At 37.8% G+C, this 25,115-nt stretch overlaps 1 protein-coding gene and 1 pseudogene across 2 annotated transcripts; one reads left to right on the top strand and one right to left on the bottom strand.

Moving 5' to 3' along the window:
• The first annotated feature begins 1,647 nt into the window (after window positions 1–1,647).
• Window positions 1,648–24,370, top strand: smad5 (SMAD family member 5). Of its 2 annotated transcripts, none has more exons than XM_077235985.1 (7): window positions 1,648–1,798; window positions 16,329–17,108; window positions 18,399–18,656; window positions 20,088–20,201; window positions 21,436–21,657; window positions 22,516–22,772; window positions 23,643–24,370. In XM_077235985.1, exons 2-7 carry the CDS (start codon window positions 16,706–16,708, stop codon window positions 23,784–23,786), a joined length of 1,398 nt encoding a protein of 465 aa, XP_077092100.1. In that variant the 5' UTR covers window positions 1,648–1,798; window positions 16,329–16,705; the 3' UTR covers window positions 23,787–24,370. The 2 variants fall into 2 exon arrangements, with proteins under 2 accessions (XP_077092100.1, XP_077092101.1); XM_077235986.1 differs by having other exon boundaries at window positions 1,782–1,959.
• On the bottom strand, window positions 12,812–15,291 carry LOC143744173 (uncharacterized; annotated as a pseudogene).
• Window positions 24,371–25,115: the final 745 nt, after the last annotated feature.

Here is a 25,115-nt window from a genome sequence, read left to right as displayed (position 1 = left end):
AAATAGCCACCGGGTGACTTACATTACATTGAATTTATTTGTATGCATTCTGCCATAACAAATTAATAAATGTCTGTCCAGATATCCCTTCTGTCACAAAATATGGAACCTTGAGACTCAGACCTTTCTGACAATATGTGTTTTGTCAAGATTAGAAAAGGTTTTGATCATAAATTATGAAACATGAGATGCCCAAAAGGGGAGGAGCCCATTAAAATAATTTGGAGTACCGTTTCTACGGTAACACAACGTCCAATTTCAAAACGGGTTTCACGGGCTGAATCTTGAGTTCGTAAGCATTCGCATTATATATAATTTGTAAACATTAGATCAGGTGAAGTATGGGATATAATTGTTTTAAACATACAGTGGCAATAACAGTTAACAAATTAATGACTTGGTCCTTTTTTAATCAGGCAAAGTGTCTCAGGAGATACAACTCATAAAATCCAAAATATATCAAAATTTAAAAAAAAAAATCTTTTGGATATGTTTTATTTAAGTCCAGATGATATAAAAAAATGAAATGAAATTATTTTTTTGTTTAGCATTTTCCACTCTTGCCTGTTTAAGGGTTATAATAAACTTAAATGTATGCTATATACTTATATTGATTATAGATACATTTGTACAACCACTAGTAGATAGACAGACAGACAGACAGACAGATAGATAGATAGATAGATAGATAGATAGATAGATAGATAGATAGATAGATAGATAGATAGATAGATAGATAGATAGATAGATGGCCTACTATGGACTTTAATATAGGTCTAAATGTTTAATACAGTAATAATACAGATGGGCAAACTAATTAATTTGAATATGACCTCGTGTGTATGCGCGAGTAAGCAAACACCGCGTTACCCACTCTCTATTGGCTGTTGCACTACTGAAGTTTAAAAAGCCAGACAGAGTGGAGCCAAGTTTCGTGACGTCACTTGACCATAGCACAACTTCAAGACGGCCCAGGCATAACATAGCAACCAACTGTATCCTTCCGCCTTTATATCTAGAGTCGACTATAGACCTGAATGTATGTGGTATTTTCACATAAATAGACGTGTAACATAAAATAAGACAGGCGCCTAATGTTGAAAGTAATAAAATGACAGAAGCCCGTTTTAAAATATCAAAATAATAACATGCCTAAAATAATACTGTGTTAGAAATGCATTTCCGCCTGTTTTATAAATTGCCAACCATAAAACCAGGGGTATATTAACATTTTATTTACTTCGTTCTGTCAGTATTGATGACACTATTTTTGATAGGATAATTCAGTGATATCTGTCTATTGGAAACATGAAAACCATACTGTCAGCTATATGTGGGGCACGACACGGCAATAAATGCACATACTAGGAAACTGTGTTATTTTTTAACACAGTTGAAAATTGCAATAGAGTTACTTTCGCCATCATACAGTGCCTTCTGATCTAATTAGAACAGGCATTTTCCCCTTAGTAAATGCCTTCTGATGTTGTCCATCCTACAGCCACAATAGAGAAACCATCATACTCACATACTATACTCCATTTATCACAGTCATCTTTCTTTTGATCATCTCAAGTGCATCTGCAGACTGCAGGCAGGAAGAAGAGTGGTCGGTTGTCAAATGGGCGGATGGATATGCACTAATGTGCTTCGCCTCCAGTCTGTTTGACGCCAGGACGGGTGAGAGAGAGAGAGAGAGAGAGAGAGAGAGACGAGGGAAAGAAGGGAAAAAACTCCTTCATGTCGGTGTTTGTTAAACAGAGCAAAGGTCGACAGACTCTACACCATTTCATGAAAGGTATGCAATCTAATGATAATACATCTAGCCGATAAAGACGGTTCAGCGGTCACTTATCAACTTTATTCCAGTAGGGATGGTGGCTTTTCCGCAGGGGGTGTTGAGAAGTGATTGGAAAAGTTTCCTTGTTGGGGTTTTCTTTTCATTTTTGTACGAATGAGGTGAGGAAAACACGTGAACGAAGTATATGTACATTTTATACACATACTATTTTAAATATTTATAACATGTTATATGCAGCATTGTGAGGTTGTAATTGTTATTTGGGTTTAATTAAACCGCAAATGTAAATGGCTAACGTTAACTGGCTATGTAGCAATTCGGCTATCAGTAAGTTAAGTTTTTACACAATAGAGAAATAACGTTACAAACGAAACAAAAATTTAACCAAAAATATATCGTTGTGATTTTAGAAACTTTTGCAAACGAATAATGTTATAAAAAAATAAAAGCGGTTTGAATTTAAAATTAATACCCATATGTTTTGAACTCAATTCCACAAAGTTGCGGCTAAATTGTAGCTTAGCTTCACTCCTCTCGTTTATCGAGCCAATACATATTATTTACGGTTCATCTCTGATCCGCACATATTTACATACAAAACCCCACGAGGATCAAATAAACAACAGTGTATTTAATAATAATTGGTGTGTAGTAGAAGAAAGTGACTGTTCGCATTCTTGTGAGGAGAGATGTGCGTGTCGTGGCGTGTCTTTCTGGCTGTGTCTCAAAACCTAGTGTGTGCTGCCCACTCAGACAGCACTATGGGGCTTTATAATCTCAAAAATTAGTGTTCTTCCTGGGCTCAAACTTGCTAAACGTGCTTGTGATGCCCCAAGATGCTGCCAAGATGGGCAGCTACCTCGGTTTTGAGGGACAAGTAGTGACTCTGTCTGACATTAAGCCTTTGAAAGCACATTCACAGAGTTTTGTTTATCGTTTAGCGACCAAATCGTCCATTTGAGGGGTAAAGTTTAAGTTTTTGTCTTCGGTCGAGCATTTGAGCTGGTGTGATGAGCTTTTATCATTCATCCACATTTGCATTCTTTTGGGAATATCCATGGTGTTCTTCTCAAAGTTCATCATTGAAGCAGTTGTGAGGAAGATTGTAAAGATATGAATAGGTGTTTTTTGTTCGTTTTGAGGTTTAAATATTGTTCATGTGGTCTGAGACTTGTTTATTGTTGGAGCGTTCTTTAAACCTTAGATTAAGAGCTTCAAAAGGAAGGTTTTCCCTGGCCTTGATGCACAACGACAGATGCTACACTTTAAATTACTTTCTTTTTTAAAGTATCAATGTCAATCCTTTGTAGAAACAGCATTTGAAAGTCATCAGCTTGTTTTTGACCTTGGCAGAGGGGAGGTTTAGAAACGGTCAGCTTGTAACATGTTAACAAAGATTGAGTGCATTTAAAGAGCAGCATCACCATGTACCTGGCTTTCGTGCATCACATAGTAAGATTCTTATTTGTAAGTGTGATATTGCTGTTTTCTTTGGTGTTTTTTTGCATGGTGTTTGCTAAATAACTATCTTTTACGGCTGTCTTAACTTACTTAAAGGGACAGTTGTTCACCCTCACGTTGTTGCAAACCTGTATGAATTTCTTTCTTCTGCTGAACACAAAAGCAGATATTTAGATTCTACAGTTTTTCCATACTATGGAAGTCAATGGGGGCCCATCAACTGTCTGGTTACAAACATTCTTCAAAATAGCATCTTTTATGTTACACACAAGAAAGTCATACAGGTTTGGAACAACTTAAGGGTGAGTAAACGTTGACTGTCTTACTTAAAGGTATTACTCCGCTCTCTTTAAAAAAAAAAAACAGTCTGGGTTGGTAAACATTATAAACAAGATTAACAATGTACATATACATAACAATAAATATCCAGTGAATGAAAATAAACTTTACAGACAATGGGTCTCATTCACTAATAATTGCGTAGATTATTTGTATTTATTCCGACTAATTCACAACACGTGCATACACAGATTATGCAAATTGATTTGTGCTTACGTTAATGAATTTGGAGTATTCTAAATGAGCGACCACGTGCCAGAGGTTAGAAATGTTAATATACCATGCCAAAACTGTCCATATAAGGGCTTTCTTTTCGTCTCTCTCAGTAAACATGATGCTCTCTCGCAGCAAGATCCTCGAGCAATGCCAAGTGTGCCATCCTCTAAACAAGTTCACACACAAAAACCTATTACAAATATAGACTTCTGATTAACCAGCCGTATATCTGCATCTTTTTGCACAGCTATAGCTATATCGACGATATTGGTTAGTATTTCAGCATGTCAGCAGAAAACTTACGGACACTATCCTCTCATACAGATACAGCATTTTACTGTACTTCTGCATGAGATGAGAACACATTTTTATAATTTCTTGGTTCAAGAATGAGTCGGAGATTGCTATATATTTCCTCCTTCCTATAGCTATCACAAAAAGCTCGCTCTGTCTGGATGTGCAGTAAGGAAGCTTTCCTGTCATATAGCCAGTCATATAGCCTATGCACACTTCAATAAGCCCAAAGAAAGCAGGTTAATGTTTACATGCTGAGAGAAATCGGGGTATGGGGCAAAAATCGAGCTGTGTCAATCGGTTTATGCTTAAACCGTTTATTAATATAATAAGCCATTGGCTTAAGCATAATCGAGTTAAGAGCGTGCATGTAAACGTGCTTACTTATTCCATGAAAGTCAAAGTGAAAGCAAAAACTGAGCTTTTGGCATCATGAGATGAATCTACCTCAACATAAGCTGATAACGGTAGCCTATCAACTATCTTAATGTACTGGCTTAATAATTTTCTTGTGGACCATACATAAATGACAGTGAAAAAATTAGAAGAATCAGTATTTCTTATCAAACAAGTTGTTGTATTTTAAGTCGGGTTTTGAAACTGCGTTTGATTTTCACAGATGACTGATTTGTGCTGTGTTCAGACCTAAAGACTCTATTTAGACCTATACAATTTTAGTGATATTATTATTATTATTAAAATAATTTGTAATCGTATTGTTACTAGTGTCATTAAATGCTTTGTTAATGAGCCATGGAAACAACAAAATGCTGATGAACAGCGATGCTATTTTCATCTTAAACAACAGTTTTGTAGTCTGTTTTAAATAAAAAATTCTTTGAGTACTCAATCCTTATACGTGCGTGTCACAAGTAGGGGTTGACCGATTATCGGCGCCGATATTGAGCATTTTTATGGTTATCGGTATCGGCCATTTTCAAACCGATTTGCCGATAAAATAATTTAATTTTGAAATGCGCTATACTTGGCTCTGACGCAGCCACCTCTGTCGGAACTCACCACTCTGTAGACTAGACCAATGCAATGTCCCGCACATCTGATTTGTTGGGAGCCGCGAGCCCGGCCAATCAATGCGGAAAGCTGAAGGCACTGAAAGTTTAGCACTCACACCGACAGCACTCGCTGACTGGAGCTGCTGCACTGATCACGCATCAGTTGTCTTGTCCCTCAAAGTTAAGGCAGCAGCAGACTTTGCTGAAGTAGCAATAAATTACTACACTGAAGTTGCAAAACACCTCAAAATAATAGGGTCCTGTGATGAAAACACGGACCGAATCGCGGAATCCAGTAATAAAAACGGAATTTACTGTATAAAGTGGAATGTCATGGAATTTGTCAACTTCTTGATGAATTAATAAAAAGCAGGTCAGTACAAATCAAATCGAATTTCAAACCGCAAAAAGACTATTTAACTATGAATCCTGTGTGTCTCTAAATGAATGGTGCAGATGCGTGATTTCATTTACCACACACACACAATGGAGCACGCGTGACGCTTGCGCTGTTTTATGCCTCAGCCGCATCATTATATGAGGACATGATTGCATAAACATCATCTCCAGAGTCACTTCATGAGCTTTTTAAAGCTTCAACTAAGAAAAGTTATCGTCATATCATAAACGCACAGAAACTCAAATATCTCCACGGCAACCCGTCAAAATAAAAGTTTGTTTTCTCATAGGGCCCTAAACATGTAATTTTTGTAAAAAGTAAATAAATTGAATGAAACTGTAAATAAATTGAATGAGTTTGATTTAAATTAATTAGAAATGCTTTTTGATAACTAAAATTTAATTTAACCATTAAAATAGAGTCTTTAAGTTTTACAAAGCGGCTGGGTGATCCCTGCACATTTTCTTTAGTTATTATTATTATTAATAATAATAATCATAATAATGTTATTATTAACATGTTTAAAATAATTTAAAGTATTTGTCAAAACTCTTTGTTGTTCTTAATTTTGACATTAACGGTTTTAAAATATCGGTTATCGGTCTACTTGATCTGTTATAATCGATATCGGCATCGGCCCTGAAAATCACATATCGGTCGACCCATAGTCACAAGTGTGGTTATGTGGTGATGTCATTATGAAATGACAGTAATGTGTGTGTATACATATATTTTATAATGAAATAGCCTATATTTAATATGTAACATGTATGTTTAAATTGTCATCTAAACTGGTTTGTAAGACCACCCAGAGATTTTTGTGTACGTGTGTGGTTTCAGTTGTTCCTACGTTTAGAACGAATGTTATTAATGAATCATGATTTGTTCGTAAAAATGTTGGACGCACAAATCATTACTTGCGCACGGTTAGTGAATGAGACCCATTGAGTATGCCACATGGTCAAGCATTTGTTTAAGTAGATGATATGATATTTGCTTAAAAAATCTGGTCGTATTTGCTTCTACAGTTTTAGTCTGTTCTTAGCGCCTAGTTTTTGCAATAGCAGAATTTGCGGTCTGAATATCTGCCAACGTGTAGCCTAACATCTGTCACATAGATGTTCATGTGAGTGTTCACATCTGTTGTCCATCTTGAGCTGTTACCTGATCATGAGTAATATCAGTTGAATTTAATTAAATGCATTGAAGATGTATACCATTAGAAATGTGTTTTTCTCTGCATTCTTGATAGTATTCGAGCCAGTGAGAACAATAGGGTGGTTATTGTTTATGTGATCTGTTAGTGTCGACGATGTAAGGCTCCAGGGATGGAGAGACTGGATGCTGTCAAGCAATTAAACAGCCCCCCTCGTAACGACTGCATCTTTGTGTTGGATGGGTGTGACCCTATTTACAAAAAGAGAAATGGTCTTGTTCTGGGTTTGTAAGAAAGCTGTTATTTGTCTGATCATAGTCGAACTGATAAAATTGCAAGGCTGCGCTTTTGCCTTGCCTCTGTCGTGCTCTTAAATGTCACTGAAATGTTAGATGGCTCTTTCAATCTGGCTATTATACCTAATTGTATCCGTAATTTGATTTTAAGGATAATGCATGGGTTGAAGCCCACTAGAGGCATTGCGACTGCACGACACGACAGTCCTTGTAATAAATCAGTTGATCCAGTAGAGAACAAAAGCGCCTCTTCCTTGGTCTGGAGCTCTACATTAGTGTCAAAATGTGACTCTATTATGATTTAGAAAGCTGATTTCATGAGTAATTTTACAAATGGCACTGCCCTTGAATGTGTATATATATCATAATTATGAAGCAGCATTAAGATGCACATCTTCTGATAATCATGTTGCGGTTGTGTTCAGAATCTTAACATTATTTTCATTATTTGGGATGAAGCAGATGACTGTCAATTGTGATTTTAATGACATTATTAGACTCAAGCCAAACATTTCTTCTTCGCTTTTTAAAGCAAAATTGCTTCCTCGCCATGAAATAAGAGCACAGAAAGAGTAAAAGCTTTAAGTGGGAGGCTTTAGTGACTGCTAGAAAATCAATATGGGAAATGCTTTCTGTGCTGCTTATTTTGCAAGTGGAGCAGCTGAGTTTGAAGGCAGGATGGAGATAGGGAACAGGGAAGTGTGCGTTTGTGTATTGAGCCTCTATATTGCTGATCTGAGTCCTGTACTTCCTATTGTTAAAGCTTTGTTATCATTAGTCCCTCAGCAATAAAGGCAGAGTGTGCTGGTTACAAGCTGATTGCTTGTTTCTGCTGATAAGCAAGACGTTTTGGTGTGTGCTGTCCCATTGAACATAATCTCAGGAAGATTTCAGGAACTAAATCTCTAGATTTATTTTTACCAATAGCTTTTCTGTATGCTTGAGTTGTCAGTTCCTATCATAGTAGCTATGAAATAGTATGTGCAAGTATCCAAGAAGAGGAATGTTTACGTCCCGTAAAAATTACGTCAGTGACAAACAGGGTATGAAGTTGACACTTGCCTCCAGTGAAAGGCAGGTACTATTTCCACAGTAACGAGTAGTTTTTTTGCTCATGTCATGTGACTTAATACATCTCCAGTAAACATTTGACACATACCCATTCTTGTATGCATGCAGTGGTCTTACTGCAAATGCAAAAAAAAAAAAAAAATTAAGAAGAATTTATAAATACATTTGAATGTTTATTTTTAAAATTTGAAACCCTCGAAATGCATATCCCGATATACTTGCTAGTAACTGCCATACTATTGCTGCAATTTTTGTAGGCTTTATCCATTTTTTCTTGAACTTTGGGATCCATTTTTTAAAAATAATTTAGCACATTCATTCAGAACTCAGAAGGATGCATTAAATTTAGTGATCGACCGATGTATCGTTTTCCCGATATTTTTCCCGATATTTAAGCATTTTCCCATAATCGGGTATCGGTTTTGTAATATCGGATTTGCCGATAAACGGCGCCATCTTGTGGCTGTTTTGAGAATTCCGCCATTGCAGCCCGCGTCTGAGGAGATCAGTCAACAACAACTCTGTGCACACGTAAAGTATTTGTTCTACTTGCTTTGCTTTAATTATTCAACTTTATTTAACATAACAGGCATGCAGAAATGAGGTTTGACACAAATGCCTGATATAGTTTATGCAGCTTGGTTCTAAAAAATTGAGACGAACTCATGGAGTCACGTAGCATAATCCGTCATGTCCTGCCCCAATAAAGACGTAACTTTACATGAATTAAATAAAACAGACATGAATGAGTGCATGTTGAAAATAAAAGCACTGAATTTAATTCTTTATCTGTTGTATTTGCTCACCATTAGTCTCGAAAAAAAGTTTGTTTTCCATATTGATGAGCACGGGTTGATGATCAGGAATGCTCAAGCACGGCCACTGAATGAAACTTTTGACAAGTTTATCTTGTTTAAACAACCTAGATTATATTATCATTTACTACATAGCAATTATTTCGCTAATACACATCTAAATATACCGCTTTATGGAAATTAATTATTTATTATCTGCACGCGCGATCGCGGTTGAGTAGCCTATATATAGTAGGGCTGGTCGATATGGCCTAAAAAAAATCCCTGATTTTTTCACAAATCTGATTTACGATTTAAATCGATTTTTTCTCTCCCTACTTAAAATCAATCTGTAGATGACAAAAAAATTGTTCAAAACAAGTTTTAACTTTTTTTTGTTTTAATATTCCCTTCTGAGATTTGATCTCCATTAAAGTGCAATCAGAAACAACAAGCCAAAAAGACAAGAGGACAGGCCCTGTCTTTGATAGGAGTGTAAATATTAATCGATTCGTATCGATGCATCGATTATACAGCCGACGATTCGATGCATCGATCCGTCCGCAAGAGTATCGATTAATGTTTTTGTTTTGCCGCCTGTCTATTTTCAGCATCCGCTCATATGCGTACAAACGATTGTTGTTATGCACTGGGCTAACGTAACTAAACTGCCAGTGTGAATGCACCTTCAGTCACTTAGTCGGCGAATTCCAAGCTAGCAGTTACTAACGTAAACAAACAGGCGCTAACGTGTACAAAAGGATACTTCAACAGCTTACTTGAAAAGTCTAGGGTGCTTTCACACCAACTCGGAACGGGCACGGTTCGCATGAAAAATCGCTAATTATGTAAACGCTGTCTGTCACGCTGACCCTGGTGCGCACTGGGATACCGAACCCGAGACTGCCTGGAGGAGGTGCGCTGAGTTCGGTTGCACTCGAACCGTGCCGCGGCTCGCGTGAATGTGAAAGCATCACGGACTCGGGTGCGTACTTGTTCAGGAAGTAAGTGACCTGCGCATTCTTTTTAGCTGATTATGATGTATTTAGTTAAATAAAACACATGTAAGGGCTGATAGTGTTGATAATTTACCTTGGATAAGAGCGAGAGAGAGTCTGCAGTGTATTCACACACACATAGCGCGTGGACTCAGGGCAACACATTAATGGAAATCCACTGTCTCCTGCGTTTGCAATCAGCAAAAAGCCAAATGCGGCACACAGTAAACCGGTGTTGTTCACTCAGCTGTGCATAATAGCACCAAATAAAATAAAAAACACAATATATTGACCCGCGTTTTGTTTTCTATCATGCGTCGTGCACGTTTGCGATGACGTAAGATGCACGGAAACACACCAGGATTCGATAGAATCAAGTTTTGAACTGAATGCAGTAACTGTTATATTTGCTGTTCTATTTGCAGTGCATTGAGCACAACATACACATTATGTGAATAGAATACTGTTCCTGTATTCTCAATAAAAGGCAAATTATAAACATTTTTGTTGATTTATTTGAAACTTAATAGATATCATGTAAAAATATCGATTATTGAATCGTATCGAATCGTATCGCGGGGAATTCTGAAGTATCGAAAATAATCGAATCGTTGGCTTAAGAAATCGGTATCGTATCGAATCGTCATGAAGGCTCCGATTTACACCCCTAGTCTTTGAAAACAATGAAAATGTAGCATAAAATAAAATGGGTGGATTGGGATGGGGGGGATGTGTAAAAAAAAAAAAAAAACTTGCATCACAATAAGTGTATTGTGATTGTCAAATTATTTGGTAACTAAACATAATTTTATTAAGTTTACTGGTATGCTACTGTTTTTATTATTGCTTAACACAAATTTCATAATTTCAATTCAATTCTTGTGATTTGATTCTGATCTTGATTCATTATAAATTCCTTTGGATAAATAGGTACAGTAGATACGTTAATGTGTTAATTGTTCTCCCAAAAAAAAGAAAAAGACCTAATGCTGTAAACATACAGAGAGCCCTGTCAGCTGGTATTATTAAAGGTTAAAACTAACTCAAATTAAATATAATGCGTTATTTTATTTTATAATGCGTCTAACTAACATGCGTGCTATGGGTCATTAAAAGCCATCCTGAGGTAAATGTAACGTTACGTGACATGTTGTTCTCCAGCTGTTTTATGGACATCTTTCCGCGGTTGAAAAACACTGATCGATCGATTTTATTACATCTCGGTAAGTTGGTAGTAATGAGTAACGGATGATCGGTTCACGTGCCGCTTGAACTGAGATCTGCCAGCGTTCTTTCACGTCACATTTACAAGCGCCAAAACGGGGTTTATTGTTTGAATTTTGTAATAAAACTGACAGAATCTGAGAGCTGAGAATCTGTTTCATATCGATAGTAACCTACTCTGTCTTCTCTGTCGGTGTCAGTGTCCTCTTTGCTTCGCGATTTTTCTCGGCATGAGAAAATGGATGTGTGGCGTGAGAGCGTGTAAAAAGTGACAGAATTGCGTCTCTCACAGTGAACTCGTGAGAGTTGGCGGCCCTGCAGATTCAGCTTGTAGCCTAAATGTTTTCGGCGGGTGTGCTTCTGCTGCCGCGATCTTGCTCATTTGCCATGTTGTTTGTGTATCTCTATCATGGCAAGCGCTGAGCCCGGTCGGAACTACGGGAGCCCAGATGGGAGCGTCGGCGGTTGTTAAAGAGAAAACCGATTTTCATTCAAAAAAATCGGTGTAAACTACACATTCGAGTTAATCGATAAAATCGATTTATCGCCCAGCCCTAATATATAGTTCTGTGAAAATGCGCATAGATAAACAGCATTTTGTCAGAAAGCATTTCATGATCTAGACCTACAAAAATATTATTAATTATTAATAACATACTAGTTGGAAAATGCAATGATGTATATGCTGTTTTGTTTGTTACTTTCCTGACAATGTTATATTCCAGCTAATATTATTCAGTGAATTAATATTACCCAGGGAATTATTCCTCACTCTTAGTTTAAACCTATAACGGCACATAAACCTTCTGAAACTGTTTAAATTAATTACATTTCTGCAAAGGTGATATGACTCCCCTGTCAATTATTTTCTCCATATGAAAACATTAGACTTTTAACATTTATTTTGCCTATTGTTAACATTGTTGCTGATGATGCTTATAAATTATATGTATAATTTAGATATAAATTATATAATGTAATAATATAAATGTTTTTTATTGTAATTTGATTTATTTACCATTTATGAAAACAAACGAAGCAGGCTTACAGAGCAGAATGCTGAAAGACTCTGTTTTCTACTCTACAACCTAGTTCTGCTTAACTGGGAGTATTAAGTTACACTACTAAAATAGCTACTAAAATTCATGTAATTTAGATTCCATATTTTAATTTTTGTAATTTAGATTTGCATATCGGTTATCGGGCACATAAACATGCAAATAATCGGTATTGGTTATAAAAAAAATCATTATCGGTCGATCACTAATTAAATTGATCAAAAGACAGTTTAGTGTGTAACAGTGAAGACTTTTATTTATTACAGAAGATTGCTATTTCAAAGAAATACTGTTCTTTGGAATGTTCTATTCAAAGAATCCTGAAAAAAGTTTCCCAAAAAAATATTAATCTGCACAACTGTTTTCAGCATTCATAATAATAAATGTTTCTTAAGCTCCAAATCAGCATATTAGAATGATTTCTTAAGGATCATGTGATACTGAAGACTGGAGTAATGATGCTGAGAATACAGCTTTACCATCATAGGAATAAAGCTTCGGTGCACAGCCATTTTCAGATCTCTTCAGAGATGTTCAATCGGGTTCAAGTCTGGGCTCTGGCTGGGCCACTCAAGGACATTCTCAGAGTTGTCCCGTAGCCACTCCTTTGTTATCTTGGCTGTGTGCTTAGGGTCGTTGTTCGGTTGGAAGATGAACCATCGCCCCAGTCTGAGGTCCAGAGGATGGTCATCAAGGATGTCTCTGTACATTGCTGCATTCATCTTTCCCTCGATCCTGACTAGTCTCCCAGTTCCTGCCGCTGAAAAGCAACCCCACAGCATGATGCTGCCGCCACCACCATGCTTCACTGTAGGGATGGGTGATGAGGGGTGCATGGTTTCCTCCAGACATGACCCTTGCCATTCAATTCAATCTTTGTTTCATCAGACCAGAGAATTTTGTTTCTGAGAGTCCTTCAGGTGCCTTTTAGCAAACTCCAGGTGGGCTGTCATGTGCCTTTTACTGAGGAGTGGCTTCTGTCTGGCCACTCTACCATACAGGCCTGATTGGTGGAGTGCTGCAGAGATGGTTGTTCTTCTGGAAGGTTCTTCTCTCTCCACAGAGAAACGCTGGGTTCTTGGTCACCTCCCCGACTAAGGCCCTTCTTCCTCGATCGCTCCGTGTGGCCGGGCGTCCAGCTCTAGGAAGAGTCCTGGTGGTTCCAAACTTCTTCCATTTACGGATGATTGGAGGCCACTGTGCTCATTGGGACCTTCAATGCTGCAGACATTTTTCTGTACCCTTTCCCAGATCTGTGCCTCGATACAATCCTGTCTTGGAGGTCTACAGAGGTCTTCCATGGCTTGGTTTGTGCACTGTTAACTGTGGGACCTTATATAGACAGGTGTGTGCCTTTCCAAATCATGTCATATCAACTGAATTTACCACAGGTGGACTCCAATCAAGTTGTAGAAACATCTCAAGGAAGATCAGTGGAACCAGGATGCACCTGAGCTCAATTTTGAATGTCATGGCAAAGGCTGATGTGATTTGGTTTCCTGTTTTTTAAAATTTATTTATTTAAATAAATTTGCAAATATTTCAAACAAACTTCTTTCCCGTTGTCATTATGTGGTATTGTTTGTAGAATTTTGAGGAAAATAATGAATTTAATCTGTTTTGGAATGAGGCTCTAGCATAAACAAAATGTGGAAAAAGACCAAAGAAACGAGGGTGCCGCCATCTTTAGAATATTGTCTTTGAACTTCCGTTTTTGCATTCGCTCTGTATATTTCTATGGCATCGCTGTCCAGGAGTAATTAGCTGGTGAAGTTGATTTACTTATTGTAGAGTTAACGAAAGTTATCATGAGCATTTTAATGTTTATCATAAGCTTTGTAAAGCATATGTCTTAACAAATGGACCTTGGAAATTTATTAAACGAGCCGTTCATTCATAACTACGCAAGATCACTGTGAAAATACAGACCGGAAGTCAAAAGACAACGAGCTCAGCGCTGAAAAGGGGCGTGGCTACATAAGGGCTATATGGATGTCACAGCACAAAATGGTGCACGCTCACAGCTAGTGTTAAGGCTGTTCCACAGGGGACGAGTCGCGAGTGTCTTGTTCATTTTGACAGAGAAGGCATTTTTTTCCATGCCACTGCTCGGTTTTTACATTGTTTTTCTATGTAAACGGACATGTTTGACCGACGTCTTTTGCAGTATCTCGTGCGTAACGGCATCATAATCATGCGGTGCTCAAGTTAAAAAAATTTTTTTTAAATGCCTCTACAAAAATAGTTTTATCAGCAGATCTGGCCTGTTGATGCATATGTGCCTTTGCTCACGTGAACATGTGACTACTAAGGGTTTGTGTTTTTCAGCAATAGTGTGCACCCTTACTTCACTAAGAAAAGAAGGTCAGGAGAAAATCTGTCGAAGGAAAAAACTTCATATAAGTCTCTTTCGTGCATTTGTTTTTGCCTACTTGTTAATTGTAATCTTTTTGTTAGAAAATGTTTATTTTATTATAAGTTTTTATATATGTATTTTTTTACAACATTTTCAGTATATAAATATGCTTAAGAATTAAGAGAATTATTGACAATAATATCGTTTATTGCAATTATTTCTGGGACAATATATCGCCCACCTAAATGACCTACCGGCCTACCTAAACCGTTGAGTTTGTGTGGAGCATTTACTATAAACGGAGCTGTTCTGAGAAGAAATAAAATAGTAACCTGCATGCATGTAAATAATTAAAGCACTGCGCTTTACTCTGAAACCTGCAACGTATATATTTATTTAACTGAATTGCAGCCTTTGTGATCTAATAAGTTGTTCATGGTTTCTCGTCCGTGGAATGCGACACTTCAAATTGACGACACGGGCAAATTGAAATTGAGGATTAAAAAAAAAATGTTGCTCAAATTAAATCATGGAATCTTGACAGCCCTAATTGAACACATTTTACATTTTATCTTATCGACTGCAAAATTTGATTTGTACTCCTGGTGGAAGACAATGACATGTCAATTAAAGCTTGTGCTATTAATGTCAGAGCTTGTTTGAGTGCTCCTGCTTCCGTTGTATATACGTGCCTGTACGCAAACAGGGCTTGAACAATATAGGGGCGGCTCTGTTGTACTAACACTGATGGCGAAATGTGAAGAGATTCCCTACTTTACTTACTTTTTGTTGATGTTTGCCGTTGCTCGCCCATCTTAGATGTAGCTTGCCTTCACTAATAATGATGACTCATCCATCATTCTTCTCATTTTACATAAAGCATGGTGTGGTTTTGACAGGACAAACACCGTAGTGGTCTGGGAGTGGAGAGTGCTTTGAATAGTAACATTTTGTCCCGAAGAGCCAATGGGCTGATGTTTGGCAGCTGAAGAGGTCAAGGGGAAGGGATGTGGCTACAGGAAGTGCCTCTCAGAGGTCTTATATCCTCTCTGTCCTGGTTACATTTGCAACATTTTCAACAGCTGTGCTGTGCTCCCGCTCACTCTCGCCCTGGGACCTCCCTGGGTGGGGCAGCGGGAGGCTGTTGCTTACAGATCCAACACAATGAGTCTGTTGTAGTTCACCATAACACATGGAAGATGGGTACATCCTAACAGCTATCTGCAAGACCCCAGATGTGCGCGTACGTGTGTTGTTTTTATAAATTAATAGCTGGTAGCTTTTTTGCGCACATCCTTTGGACACAGTTTTTATTTATTTTTTATTATTTTAAGATGGCTATAATTATCATTGTGGGCACTATTATAGTGGTTTTAAAGGTTTGGTCAAAAACTCGTAAGTAGTCTAATTGTATTGTCCGAACATTGGATACTGAATAGCTGGAGGGTAATTTTTTGTCATCCATAAAATGTAATTTTAACTCAAGTTAAAATTTATGTGAATGCATAAGGGATAGTCTATATCTTAGATCAGGGGTTCTCAACAACCTTTGTGACTCCAAGACCTTCCATTGTCCACAACAATATTTGAAGTCTCATATCGGCTATTTGGTGTAATGACAGTTTGTTTTTGTTTTAATGTGCAGTAGCTAGGAGCGTCCATAAATTAAAATAAGAAACTACAGTAGTTATAAATAAAAATGTGATTAGCATGTTTTTTGTTGTTTAAACTATTTTTAGATGGAGTCTTGAAGATCCAATCAAGTCTCTCCTGTCAGATATTTTTCATCATTACAAATTGCCTACACATATTTTATTTCCAAACTAATGTCAGTTTCTCTTTTTGTTCCAGGTGCCCCTTCTTGAAGTTTCAACGTCTGGCCACAATCCATATCTGGCATGGATTAGTCTCTAATATCTAATAGCTGTCTCATCTGTGTTTTCAGCCTTAATTTCTCAATTGCCCTTTACACTAATTTTCGGAGTGGTTGTGACCCAGTTCAACCCCCTGCTTCACTGCAGGCCTTCCTGAGCCCTGAGCACCAGCAGCTGCGTCCTGCCTCAACTTCCTGTCCTTGGTCCTGCAAGGCTAAGCTTGTCCACTCCCCGCCCCCCCCCCCCCACCCCCACCCCCCACATACACAAACACACACACACACACAATCATCTTCCTGGCACACTGCTGGTCGAGAGAGCTTCAGATCCCACTTCCTGGTGCAGCTCGGCACTATGACCTCCATGTCCAGTCTGTTCTCCTTCACCAGCCCGGCGGTGAAGCGATTGCTGGGATGGAAGCAGGGTGACGAGGAGGAAAAATGGGCGGAAAAGGCTGTGGATGCCCTGGTGAAGAAACTGAAGAAGAAAAAGGGTGCCATGGAGGACTTGGAAAAGGCCCTGAGCAGTCCTGGGCAGCCCAGCAAATGTGTGACCATCCCCCGGTCGCTGGACGGGCGGCTACAGGTGTCCCACAGGAAAGGCCTCCCTCACGTCATCTACTGCCGTGTGTGGCGCTGGCCTGACCTGCAGTCCCATCACGAGCTCAAACCCCTCGAGGTGTGCGAATATCCGTTCGGTTCCAAACAGAAAGAAGTGTGTATCAACCCATATCACTACAAAAGAGTAGAAAGTCCAGGTAAGTCATGACCGGTGTGTTCAAATTACTCGTGACATAAGTCCTTCTACACGAATGTTTTGTCATATTAAGAATATTATTAATTTTTTGGAAGAGTGATACATGTACACTACAAAGCTCAAAAGTTTGTAGTCAGTAAGTTTAAAAAAAAATGTTTTTAAAAGAAGTCTCTTATGCTCTCCAAGGCTGCATTTTTTTATGTTTTGTATTTTGGTTAAAATAAAAGTAATATTGTGGAAAAATTAGGTAACACTTTATTTTGATAGTCCACTTTAGACATTCTACTAACTATAAGTAACTTTGCGGCTACATGTCAACTAACTGTCATTCACAATCAAAATAAAGTGTAACCAAAAATGATTACAATTTACAAGAACTGCTTTCTATTGAAATATAGTTGTAAATAAATGTAATCTAATCCTGTGATGCTAAAAACTGAATTTTCAGCATCATTACTCTACATTTAGTGTCACATGATCCTTCAGAAATTATTCTAACATGTTGATTTGATGCTCAAGATGCATGTATTATCAATGCTAAAAAACAGTTGTACTGCTTAGTTTTGTGGAAACACTGATGCGTTTGAGTATTCTTTGATGAATTCCAAAGAACAGCATTTTTTCCTTTACTGTCACTTTATCAATCTAATGCATCTTTGCAACCCCCCCCCCCCAAAAAAAACTTAAACTTGCTAACCCCAAACTTGTGAATATTAGTGTATTTTTCAACCAATCGCTATTTAGTCTCAGCAATTTAATATTTTTTAATGAACAGTGTTAAAACTCATTTGACCAATCACACATCATTAAATCCTTATCAACTGATTTCATCTGTCTGTCAACTCAGTGTTTTTTTTTTTCTGAGAAGCTACTGTTGACAGCAAGCAAACACAAATCAGACAAAATAACAAAGATTTTTCAACATACAAGTACCCTTTGAGGATATGTGGCCTGTCATTTCCTCTGCATATCCAGTGGTAAAGACCGTGTTGACTATCAGATATCTTTAGCCTCCAGAGGCCCTCTGATCTCTGTAACCTCTGTTGCCCTCTGCTTAGATTGAGATGTACACTGTATTGAGCTTTTCAAGGGCAGATATCACATGTCACTCAGGAGAAAAAACACATTTCTGTTGAAGCTGGAAAACTGATCTGTTGTGCCTCAGCTATTACCTCGGAGCCCGAGCCAGCCAATTGACACACAGATGTCAAGGATGCTGGATTTTTGTTTTTTGCCATAAATATTTAAAATAGAATGATAGGATGTTTAAAATGTCATCATCTTTTCTCAGTGCTTCCTCCAGTTTTGGTGCCACGACACAGCGAGTTCAACCCTCAGCACAGTCTTCTAGTGCAGTTCCGCAACCTGAGTCACAATGAGCCTCACATGCCTCTAAACGCCACCTTTCCAGAGTCTTTCCAGCAACACAGCGGAGGGAGCTCCTTCCCCATCTCTCCAAACTCACCCTACCCTCCGTCTCCCGCCAGCAGTGGCACCTACCCCAACTCTCCAGCAAGCTCTGGGCCATCCAGCCCCTTCCAGCTCCCAGGTACACACAACACCAGTCAAGATATTGATAGACCTTTCGGGATATTTTTGCCAGTGGCAAACAGATATTTTTATTTTCTCTGCTGCTGCAATCGCAAATGGATGCGTAACGCTGAATGATTAACCCGTGATATGACGGACGGTGAGTTGTGCAGTGTTGATTGCTCTCAGTAAACAATGGAAATGCCAGCTAAGCAGCACACTAAAGCCCAGGGACTTCAGTCTTGCTGGTGGGTGCCCATCACTTGGCACTGGCCCGCACTTCCTCTATTCTGCATCAGAGTGATTTGCTGATGCATGCTTCTGTAGGCTGGTGCACTCAGGCAGAAGGGCAACAATGTTTTATAGCACTGTGGGTTAGAACTAAAGCTGGATTTATTCATAGAAATTGCTCGATTCATTGCAGCATCTGATCTGCTTCAGTGATTAAACAATGAAAGTACTTGAAGCTTTGACGTATATGGCATGTACAATGTGAATATAACTGTTATACAATATAAGGTCCTTTTTGTGTCAACAGCAGTCTTTAGTGGGATAATCACTGGTTCCACTTTGGGTTGCGGTTCCAACAGCATCAACATATAAACATTACTGTGCAAAAATAATGTATTAGTATTTCACAATATTAGCCTTAATGAGCATCAGAGACTTTTTTTAAATTACTGACCCAACTTTTAAACAGTAGTGTAATTCAGTGGTAATAATTTATTCAGAGTGATCCGTTTTTCTACAGCAAAAAATTCAAAGGAAAAGCAGCATAACGTTGTTTTACTTGTTCATGTAAAAAACAACAATCTGATATAGTTGATAGTGCTCTTGATAGTGCTCTTGACGTGACAGTGCTGTTTTCCTTTGGCTTCATTGAATTTGTCTGGAAAGTAGTACCATTAACTTATTAAACCCTTTTTAAAATTCTTCTTGCATTAGATAACGTCTTCCATGGATTTATTTAGAGCCAGAGGTGTTTTTTGTTTTTAAACGGCTTTCTTTTATTAGCTATAATCAGTTTCTGGAAGAAATTGTATTTGAATGCAATTTGCTATTCTATGTGACATCAGTGGTTGCATTCATAGATGGTAAAACAAACACTTCTAAAGCAATATGCATGTCCACATAATAAACAACCTGCATTCATGTATTCACACTTGCTCGGATTATACTGTCAAGAAAAAGCTTCTCTTTAAGTGTTTTTTTGTTTCTCTGACTGTTTCCACATTTTGAATATATGCATGGTGGGTGTTTGATGTAAGGGATTTGTGAAATCTGAGACTAAAAGGTTTCCATAAGATGTGAAGCAGCTTCCTGTAAAGAATAATCACAATTGAGGCTCCAGGGGATTGCAGTGGAAGCCCATTTGTTTGCAGCAGGCTTCATCGTCTGACCACTTTCTCTCTCTCTCTCTCTCTCTCTCTCTCTGGTGTCTTTTTACCAGCTGATACCCCTCCTCCTGCCTACATGCCTCCAGATGAGCAGATGGGACAGGACGGGTCTCAGTCCATGGAGACTGGCAGCTCCAGCATGGTTCCTCAGAACATGCCCAGAGGGGGTAAGAAACTATTACCATCCTAATCAAAAGTGGTCCAGGTGTGATATCAAAGAACATATAAAGAACTCCCACGAATCTGTAGTAGATGCTGTTCGGGAGCAGCCAATAAAGACTATAGGCTGGCATAATGCAAATTTGTTTCAAACCTACGTATGATACGTTCGCACAGGAAATAAGACTGGAATTATGACTCATTTCAGGCAGTTCAGAATCAGTTCATTCTTTTGGTAGAAAAAGAATAAGTATAAAACGTTATATTACGCACAACATGAAAGGTAATATCTGAAAAAGCATAATAGGGGCACTTTAAACGATGGCTGTCATATCTTGTTGTTTTCGTAACGAATTTATTCAAACATGCATTAGGACATCACTAACAGGTTGAAAGAAATATAATGATTACGTAATATAGTGTATTTAGAAAATGCTCCTCTAGGTTTTTTTTTTTTTTTGTTTCATATCAAAAGCACCAAGCACCAAGTAGGAGCACTACAAATGTTTAGTGAAGTTTTGTTCATACTTCAACTAAAAACAGCTTTAACTACAAGATCAATCTTAGGATTTAAAGGTACGCTATGTAACTTTTGCCGCTCTAGCGGTTATAAAGAGAACTGCATCAGTCTTGCGGAAGAACATTGCAGCCGGAGATACTTCTCTCGTTTATGCTTAGGTTTGGAAGATGGATTCATGATGAACTCGCTGATTATATACATTTGTAACTTGAACAAAAAACTTAACTTTAAGAATATGTATTGGTTCAGCAAAAGGAAAATGTATTAAATCCCAGCCCTAGAAAGGACTAGTAAAATGACCAACAACAGTTCACTCTTTGTACATAACATCCGGGGGCGTTTAGCAAATCAAATGACTACTTTTTTCTCAGAAGCACTCATTGTAGTAACCTGATACTTTGAAAACACAACTTTGTTTTGTGGCAGACCAAAATAAAACCTGTGCATGGCAATTTTGTAAAGCCAGACAGTCCGATTGTAGGTCACAAAATTGAGAAAGCTCATGCATGTTACACAAAAATAGAGTTAAAAAGATTGTCATCGTGACTTGGGCAACCTGAATTTCTAACACCGTTTGCTTGTTGTAATGGTTAAATCCCTTTGGCAGGTATTCCCCTCTAATCTCTCCAGTATGTTTATCTAGCTGATGTGGTGAAGTATCTGAGCGAGTTGAAACAATAGATGGCTTAAGCTCAAGGTCTTGTTTTATTTTCCTCTTTCAGATGTGCAGCCAGTGGAGTATGAAGAGCCCAGTCATTGGTGCTCTATTGTGTACTATGAGCTGAATAATCGTGTGGGAGAGGCTTACCACGCTTCCTCCACCAGCGTGCTGGTTGATGGATTCACCGACCCATCCAACAACAAGAACCGCTTCTGCCTGGGCCTGCTCTCTAATGTCAATCGCAACTCCACCATTGAAAACACCCGCCGCCACATTGGCAAAGGTATGCATGCAGTTACTGTGCACAAAGTGCTCTATTTCACCCAGTCCTGGGAAACCAGTAGGAGTTATGAAACCCAGTGTGGGAGGTGAAAGATGTCCTGTCGTCAATATTTTAATGATGAAATAAAGCTGAAATCAAAAAGTATTATAAGAAATAAGTATAATATACTAAAATTACTAACTGAACTAAAACTGAAAATCGATTAAACCTATTTAAAAATATTTTTTCCAAAAAAAAAAGAAAAAAAGTTTTAACTGAAATTTATGTGAAAACTGAAAATATTAAATTCAAAATACTGATAACTATAATAGTATATAAATCCAAAAATAACACAGCAGCAAAGGCTTGTCAGCATGATGACCTAAAACGACCTCAACACATGATAACTTTCTGTTTATTATAGCGCATACTGCATTTATGTCGTGTGCTGCTTTAAATACTGAAGCGTGTGGATTCTGATTATCTGTTTTATGTTCTGGAAAAACGCTTTGTTCCTCTGTGTTATCATTATAGCCGTTGCGTGGACTTCCCTATTCTATAGAATTAAACTATTATAGTTATTGTGCTGTATGGCCCTTTAAAAGCTTTCAGATGATTTATGGTGGGTGATCTGGTTGAATAACAAAGAAGACAATTGTGTTAATATTAGAATAACAATTCCTCATCTCCACACCTAACAAGATAAATAAATGTTCTTGAAGAGAATACGTTTAATTACAATGATAAATCGTTGTTAGACTGTTACGATTCGCTATGAATTATATCCACAGAAAACCTACAAGAATTGAATTTGTTTTTGAGTTTTACTCTATAATAGAATATTTCAGTACTACATCTTTCCTGTATTTGACCCCTCAGGTGTCCACCTGTATTATGTCGGAGGAGAAGTGTATGCAGAGTGTCTGAGTGACACCAGCATTTTCGTCCAGAGCCGGAACTGCAACTACCATCATGGCTTCCACCCCACGACTGTCTGCAAAATCCCCAGTGGCTGCAGCCTCAAGATCTTCAACAACCAAGAATTTGCTCAGCTGCTTGCTCAGTCTGTCAACCATGGTTTTGAGGCCGTGTACGAGCTCACCAAGATGTGCACCATCCGCATGAGCTTTGTAAAGGTACGAGTATCACCACTTTAGTATTCAGATGGTCATTCACCATTGAAAGTTCAGGGAGGAAGAACCAGGGGCGTTTCCTTCAAGAAGGCAGGAGAGGCAGTATTAATATAAATTAATCCATATTACAAAAATAAAACAATGCAAAATTACAAAATGTGACTTAAAAAAGTGTATTAATCACTTGTTTTTCTTAAGCAACACTGTCCAACAGTGACACCAGCAGGTGAAGTTACAGTGAGAGTCTGCGTGTCTTGTGCCTCTGCTCCCATTGTGGTTTAACAGACACCCTAAAGCGTGCGGTGGGTGTAGTGAGGGGTAATTGAAAATGTCACATGAGAGGAGGCAATGCCTCCATCACGCTATGATTGGATGTGATTGGTTTGTGCGATAAATCCTGACTCTTGTTTTTGTGCGCGTGCGCGAATGGGTCTGAATCAACAAAATGATGGCGTTAATGGGAAGAATAATTAAAAATTAAGTGAACAACCGTTCTTTGTCATGTCCAAATCAAACTTGAAATGGCCTGAAACATGATGATTCTGTTTTTTTAAATAAGTAATCAGCTTGGTGAAATTAAATAGGCTACATATTCGTGTCAGTGACCCCCTTTAATGAGATTGATGACTGATGATACGAAAATAATTTGACTATTAAAAAGAACAGCTGAACTTCACTTCACAAATTAAATATATTGTTTAAGTTGTTAAAGGCTTTGTAAGCCAAACACAATAATAAAAAAAAAATGTCCTGGCTCTAACAAGCTTTATAATGGGAGTGAATGGTACCTTAGATTTTGAAGCCCAAAAAGCATAAAAATAAATTTTGGAATAAATGTAAAAAAAATCTCACTTGTTTTTAATATTTGTTTAGGGCTGGGGCGCCGAGTATCACAGACAAGATGTGACGAGCACCCCTTGCTGGATAGAAGTGCATCTCCACGGTCCCCTCCAGTGGCTGGATAAGGTCCTTACACAAATGGGTTCTCCTCTGAACCCCATCTCTTCTGTCTCATAATGATGGGCCCCTCTGGGCTGGGAGGATTTTTTGTTTGTTTGTTTGTTTGTTTTTTTAGCATTTTTCTTTCTTTTTTTTCACTTTTGAAAGAAAATGAGGTCTTAAGGGCTGAACTGTTTACACTACCTGCAGAAGGGTTACCGAATCCTGCAGCGTTCAGAAGGAGAAGAATGAACTGGGGCCACAAGCACATCTGGCAGAGGAAAATTCTAGGCAGTGACACAAAATGGACTGACTACTGCTTTAGCAATTACCTTCATGTTTGTTTGATTTTTGCATACAATTGTTTTAAAATTATGCTTGTATGACTGATTTTCTCTAACTGTAGGTAATCTAGTAGATGAATTTGACATGCTTTCATGTATCTCTACTTCACTTTACACCAGTTGAAAATGGCAATTTCCTAGTTCTATGAGAATCTTTTTAATTGCTGTCTGATCCCTGTTATTCGCAAGGCATTTCCCCCTTTATATGTTTACTGTTAGACTCAAAGCTCATTACAAATTGTTTCCTTTTTATAGCATCTGTTGCCTTAAGGCAAATCAAAGTTACTGCTTTTAAATAAAGTTCTTTTATCTGATAAATTCATGGTAATTTGACTTTTTATATATATATATATATTTCAAAAAGCTGTTGTACTCTAAAAAGTACATATTTAGATATCATTATTGAGACGTAAGCTTTTATTGGCTACTGGCTAGTGGAATATGTCCTTGCAGTTTATAAATCAAGAATATAGAAAACACAAAATTACGTAGGTACAGTTTACACGTATAGTAGATTTGTATTTCATTAGTGTAGCATGATTGTGTTTCCTATACAAATTCCTAAAAGTGGAATCCGTGGGCATGGAGACAGAACTGGACCATGATGTCTGTTATTTGGTTCCCTCTACTGGACAAGTAGTATTTTAAGTACTAGGCATTTCTTTTAAAATCACAGTTTAGACAACATCAATTTGAGGAGCATTGCAGACAGTCTCTCCAAAATAATAAGGTAACACTTTATTTTACTTTTTATACATACATGTTGCATGCACTTACTATAGAAATAACTGTAAATTATGCAAAATTACAAGCAATTAAACCTAACCATACACGTTGTTAGTGTATATCACTCAGTAGGCCTACTTGTGTAGTTACTCTGTATCAAGGACACCTACAAGTAACCAATAATAACAATAATGTAAATTTTCAGTTACAACTAAATAGCATTTGAACGAACTGGATCGTTTTATGAATGTACCTACCCAATGCGTAAATAATAAAAAGGTAAAAACAAAAACTGACATGACTTGACTGACAGCTCTCTACTAACAGATTCCCCGCC

Source organism: Siphateles boraxobius, unplaced genomic scaffold (genome assembly GCF_051911475.1).
Source record: "Siphateles boraxobius isolate OS27281-9 unplaced genomic scaffold, OSU_SipBor_1 2, whole genome shotgun sequence".
NCBI lineage: Eukaryota > Metazoa > Chordata > Actinopteri > Cypriniformes > Leuciscidae > Siphateles > Siphateles boraxobius.
This window is presented reverse-complemented; position numbering and strand designations above follow the sequence as displayed.